Source organism: Andrographis paniculata, unplaced genomic scaffold, assembly GCF_009805555.1.
Source record: "Andrographis paniculata isolate CXL003 unplaced genomic scaffold, ASM980555v1 Contig197END, whole genome shotgun sequence".
NCBI lineage: Eukaryota > Viridiplantae > Streptophyta > Magnoliopsida > Lamiales > Acanthaceae > Andrographis > Andrographis paniculata.
Window position 1 is genome coordinate 14,078 of NW_026137476.1, and position 6,365 is coordinate 20,442.

The 6,365-nt window shown below is 41.0% G+C and overlaps 1 protein-coding gene across 1 annotated transcript; it reads right to left on the reverse strand.

The window, feature by feature from the left end:
- Positions 1-313: 313 nt before the first annotated feature.
- Positions 314-5,185, reverse strand: LOC127241711 (uncharacterized; the record flags this gene model as incomplete). The annotated part of the gene is made up of 8 exons (XM_051260887.1): positions 314-594; positions 652-778; positions 932-1,703; positions 1,836-2,483; positions 2,912-3,162; positions 3,633-4,193; positions 4,248-5,020; positions 5,074-5,185. Coding segments are annotated over 8 exons (3,525 nt in total), but the record flags the coding sequence as incomplete, so codon positions are not given.
- Between the last annotated feature and the right edge of the window lie 1,180 nt (positions 5,186-6,365).

Here is a 6,365-nt window from a genome sequence, read left to right on the forward strand (position 1 = left end):
TACACTTCAAAAAGGCACAAGAATCGCTCTTGAAAAAAAAAACCAGTTTATAAAATCTCTTTGTGGAATGAAAAAATCTTACAATGATAATCATGGGTCCTTTTATAGAGGAACCATGGAAATTTAAAAACAAGAAAGTACACTCTTAAAGGAAATAAAATCATATGGGGAGTAGTTATTATAATTAGCCTTATTTAGTATTATTGACCCATAATTCATGGCAATCCCATGATTATTGGTAATCCCTTGATCTATGGAATTCCTTCATTCAGGGATATTGATTCATGGGATCCCTTCAATTAGGGATAGTAATTTAGGGGAGGTCCAATGCCTTGTAAGGTGCTCCTGGCCTTATGGTCCTTGGGACTTGTGATCCAATTTCCAGAAGAATGCATGGTTTATTTTGATCGTCGTTGTAGAGTTCAGCAGTGGCATCCATTTGAAGTTTGGCACACTTTGTTATTGCCAATTGAAATTTATGGGCTCGGCTCCTAGTGATTGGTCCAGGAGGAATTATGATTGGGTCCAATTCCGTCATGATGGTCACATCATCCCCCCTCTCTTGAAAAGGTTGTCCCATCAACCTCTCGTCACCTACATCAAACGGAGACAAGTCAGAAACATTAAATGTAGCATGGACATTATACTCACCTGGGAGGTCTAGTTTGTAGGCATTATCGTTGATGCGTTCAACGACTTGAAAGGGACCATCGCCTCGTGGGGACAACTTAGACTTGCGTTGTGCCGGAAATCTCTCTTTTCGTAAGTGAAGCCACACCCAATCACCGGGTTGGAAGACAATCTTCTTGCGGTGGCGATTAGCAGCTTTTGCATTCCGCGCATTGGTAGCGTCAATTTCCTTTTGTACTGTCTTATGAAGCTCCTGAATCTTTTGTGCCCGATCCCTGAAATTAACATTTTGTCGCTCACTACATGGTAGTGGCAATAGGTCAACTGGAGAAAGTGGGTTGAAGCCGTACACTACTTCAAAAGGGGACATGTTAGTAGCACTATGGATAGCACGATTATATGCAAACTCAACATGAGGGAGACAACTTTCCCAACTACGCAAATTCTTTTTGATAATACACCTAAGGAGAGTGCCTAGGGTGCGATTTGTTACTTCCGTTTGACCATCTGTTTGTGGGTGATATGAGGTAGAAAAGAGAAGTTTTGTCCCTAATTTTCCCCAAAAGTTTTTCCAGAAAAAGCTTAAGAATTTAGTGTCCCTATCAGATACAATCGTACGGGGAATTCCATGCATTCTAACTACTTCTTTGAAAAACAAATTAGCAATATGCATTGCGTCATTCGTCTTATTGCAAGGAATAAAGTGGGACATTTTTGAAAACCTATCGACAACAACCATGATAGAGTCCTTACCTCCTTTTGTACGAGGTAGCCCCAAAATGAAGTCCATACTCAAATCTACCCAAGGTGTGTCGGGTGTAGGCAGGGGCTTATATAAACCATGTGGTAGCGTTGTGGATTTGGCTTGTCTACATGTAATGCAACGTGTAATGTGTTGTTCCACGTCCGCACGCATCCTTGGCCAATAAAATTTTTCCTGCAAAAGTTTAAGAGTTTTGGTGGCTCCAAAATGCCCCATGAGTCCACCTTCATGGACTTCGTGAGTTAAAACAGTTCGAATAGAACCTTGTGGAATACACAACTGGTTAGCCTTATACAAATAGCCCTCATGCAAATAGAAATCTTTAAATCCAGTGCTGGCACACTTATTGAAGATGTCAGAAAAATCTTTGTCATTTGCATACAATGATTTTACCTGTGAGAACCCTAGCAATTGAGAAGTCAAAATAGTAAGAATGTGAGTGCGCCTAGAAAGTGCGTCAGCTACGACATTATCCTTTCCCTTCTTATACTTTATCACATAAGGGAATGTATCAACAAAAGAAATCCATCTGGCATGCCTCTTATTTAGTTTAGCTTGAGTTTTTATATGCTTAAGGGACTCGTGATCTGAGTGGATAACAAATTCCTTTGGCAAAAGATAATGCTGCCATACCTGAAGTGAACGAACCAAGGCATATAACTCCTTGTCGTAAGTTGGGTAGTTCAAGGCTGCGCCACCTAGCTTCTCGCTGAAGTATGCAATAGGTTGGCGATTTTGCATTAGAACGGCTCCAATACCCACACCTGAAGCATCACATTCAAGTTCAAATGTTAGTTCAAAGTTCGGGAGTTTAAGAATTGGGGCATGAGTTAACAAATATTTCAGCTTGTCGAAGGCTTGTTGTTGCGCTTCTCCCCAACTAAACAGTTCATCCTTGCGAATAACAGCAGTGAGAGGGGCTGCAATAGTACTGAAATCACGAATAAACCTTCGGTAGAATCCCGCCAAGCCATGGAAACTACGAACTTCACGAACAGTAGTAGGGACAGGCCACTCCTGGATGGCTCTGATCTTCTCCTCATCGACTTGTATTCCCTGTGCGCTAACAACATAGCCAAGGAATAGACAACTAGAAACACAAATGCACATTTTTCAACATTTGCATAAAGTTTGTTCTGCCGCAATAAAGTGAACACTTCTCTCACATGCTCAATGTGTGCAGATAAGTCCTTACTATAGATCAAGATGTCATCAAAGTAAACAACCACAAACCTTCCTATGCAAGGTCTAAGAACATGATTCATCAATCTCATAAAGGTACTAGGGGCATTAGTTAAGCCAAAAGGCATGACAGTCCACTCATACAGCCCTAGCTTAGTTTTGAAAGCAGTTTTCCACTCATCTCCTTCTCTCATTCTTATCTGATGGTAACCACTTTTAAGATCAATTTTTGTAAAAAGAGCAGCACCCTGAAGTTCATCAAGCATATCATCTAATCTAGGAATAGGATGTCTATACTTAATAGTAATTGCATTTATTGCTCTACAATCTACACACATACGCCACTTACCATCCTTCTTTGGAACGAGGAGTACCGGTACAGAACATGGACTAAGGCTCTCACGCACCCAGCCTTTATCTAACAAGTCTTGGATTTGCCTTTGGATCTCTTTGGTCTCATCTGGGTTGGCCCTATATGCCGGCCTATTTGGCAATTGAGCGCCAGGTATGAAATCAATCTGATGCTCAATACCACGGATTGGGGGCAACTCGCTTGGTAGTTCCTTGGGTAGTACATCAGAAAATTCCTGCAAAATAGGATAGAACTCTGGAGGCAGGTTAGATTGCAAATCATAAGCTGTAAGGAGATTAAACTTACAAAGCAAAATGTAAATCCTATCACTCTCATCCTCTCCTGGATCTAATATCCTTTCGAGTGAGAAATATGGCCTGGTCACTGTTCCTCCCCATTTGGGAAAGGGTATCTTTGGTAGGTACTCCCTTACTTTTCTCTCGTTTTTCTGAGGGGATCACTCTTGGAACTCGCGATGGAGCGGTCATAGACGAACTTGCCATGGAATTTATGTCTGCCTCTCGTATGGAGCTTTGAGTTCCCGCTGATTTTGAGACGTTCTCCATAGCCATCATTTCTTGAACATGGTTTTTTTGTATCACTTCCTGATCCGTGTGGGCTTCTTGGGGGGTAAGGGGAGTCAAGGTGATCTTTTTTGCCCTCATGTGTGAGCGTAAAAGTATTTTCCTTCCCAAAGTAGGTGACATTGCGATCAAATTGCCAAGGCCGTCCAAGTAGTATGTGGCAAGCCTGCATTGGCACAACATCGCATACAACCTGGTCCATATAACCACGAATTCGGAAGGTTACCTCAACTTGTTTATTTACTCGTAGTTCCCCATTATTGGTCAACCACTGCAATCGATAGGGTCGCGGATGGGGCTTGGTGACAAGGTTCAACTTTTTGACCAATGTCTCACTAACCACATTGGTGCAGCTTCCGTTATCAATTATCATGCTGCAAATCTTGCCTTCGATTTTGCAACGACAGTGGAAGATGTTCTCTCTTTGCATTTGGGTTGGTTCCTCCTTTTGAAATGTACTAAGAGACCGCAGAGTTACCACCGTGATTTTGGAGTATTCATCATCTTCTTCAACAGTACTTTCCTCACATTCAAGAATTTGTTCACCATCTACATCTCCTTCATCGTCGGTGACGACTTCACCCGCATCCGTCAAGATCATGGCCTTCTTGTTCGGGCACTCAGAGGCATAGTGCCCTTTCCCTTGACACCGAAAACAGGTAATTTCACGGTTTCGGGGATTCTTGCCATGGACATATTCCTTTTGTGGGTTTCGAGTTGTGCCAACATGCGCGACACTTTTTTCCTTGTCAACATTAGAAAATTTATTGACGTTAGTATTAGGGATACCTCGGGGCTCCAGGATAGTTTGGGTAGACCGGGGTGGTGGTCGATTGAAAGAATCCGCTCGCCCCTTTCGCTTGCGTTGTTTCTCCAATAAAATCGCACGTTGGAGCAATTCCGACAAGTCAACATACGGGTGTAGCTCTAGAGTATCTCTCAAATCTCGGTTGATTCCACTCATGAATCGAGCCATGGTTGCTTCAGGATCCTCCACAATATCAGCCCGCATCATGGCTGTCTCAAGCTCTTTGTAATACTCCTCTACACTTCTGTTACCTTGAGACATTTGTTGAACTCGTTCGTGTAGCTCCCTCCTATACCAGGATGGTACGAATCGTTTCCTCAGAGCCTTTTTGAGCCCATCCCATGTGGTGATCCGCGCCTTCCCTTCTCGCCTTCGTTTCGTACTTAGTTGCTCCCACCAATTAAGGGCATAGTGGGTGAACTCCATTACAGCAATTCTCGTCCATTGCTCATCATCATATGTAGAGCAATCTCGAATCAACTCCATCTTCTTCTCCCAATCAAGATAAACATCCGGGTCAGAATTCCCATTGAAAGAAGGAATGCTGAACTTCAAGTTCCTCATAGGATCTTGATTTCGGTTGTCTCTATTTGGAGGGGGTGGCTCCCATTCTTCATCAAAATTTTCAGAAGCGTCTTCCCTACCTCGGTATATAGGATTCCGCCTTGCAGATCGACTAGCGTCGGGGCGGGTCGGCCCTGCTGTCGCTCAGTTGTCAATTCCCGAATAGATAGATTGAGCAAGATCAGCCAACATTGAGTGTACGGTGTCCATCTCGTCAGTAAGTTGCTTCGTGAATCGTGCTTCCAATGCTTTGGATAGCGCTGCGATTTGAGGATTAGGGCGCTCGTCTGGGTGTCCTTCACCTGCCATCAAAGAAAAAATGTAAAATAACAAGGGTATATCCTCACACAGGTTTCTCCTCTCTTGAATCGCGCTCTCCGGTATGTAATGATCTCGCCACAACACTCTTTCACACTCCCACTCGTGTTTCACTCACTTAATAAAACTGGTCAACGACCCCATGCAATTCCCAAATCAAGAAATTTCAAGTAAAAATCACAAGTAATTAGACCTTTAGATAATCGAATAAAATAGGAGAAATATTATAAACTTTTTTTTTTTGGAAAGAAGTGGATATGGATAATGGAAATGAAATATTAAATAAAGAAAATTAAGAGAAAAAAAAATGTATGGAAAGATAGAAAAGGGATAAGAATATATAGAAATATATTAATGTTATGTAGAAAAGGAAAACAAAATATTCTCAAGTCTTTTTTTTTTTTTTTTCAACTTTTCTTTTTTTGTATTTTCTTTTTTTTTTTTCGGATTTTTTTTTTTTTTCGGTTTTTTTTTTTTTTCGGATTTTTTTTTTTTGTTTTCAAATATGAACCGTGATATCAATCAAGAGATTGTATCAACTAGCTCTGATACCAGATGATGCGAACTTGCCAAGGATAACAATTCGGATCGAATTCCACAAGAATAAGTACAAAAATATTGTAGATTTGGATAGAGTAAGGGATGGATGGCTATATATATATATATATCTATATTAATGGAGATAAACTGGACTCTCTTGAATTGAGAGGTAGTCGGGAAGGCAACACGAGAGATCAAGCTAACGTATCACAATCCTCTAAACAAGCTGACAATACAAGCTAAGGCAAGAATAGTTCCAGTACTATTCGAGAGGCCACGACTTGTTTCAAATCACTCGAAACAACTCGATTTGGGGATATGAAGCTGTAACCGAATCACTCAAGATTACACTTCAAAAAGGCACAAGAATCGCTCTTGAAAAAAAAACCATTTATAAAATCTCTTTGTGGAATGAAAAAATCTTACAATGATAATCATGGGTCCTTTTATAGAGGAACCATGGAAATTTAAAAACAAGAAAGTACACTCTTAAAGGAAATAAAATCATATGGGGAGTAGTTATTATAATTAGCCTATTTAGTATTATTGACCCATAATTCATGGCAATCCCATGATTATTGGTAATCCCTTGATCTATGGAATTCCTTCATTCAGGGGATATTG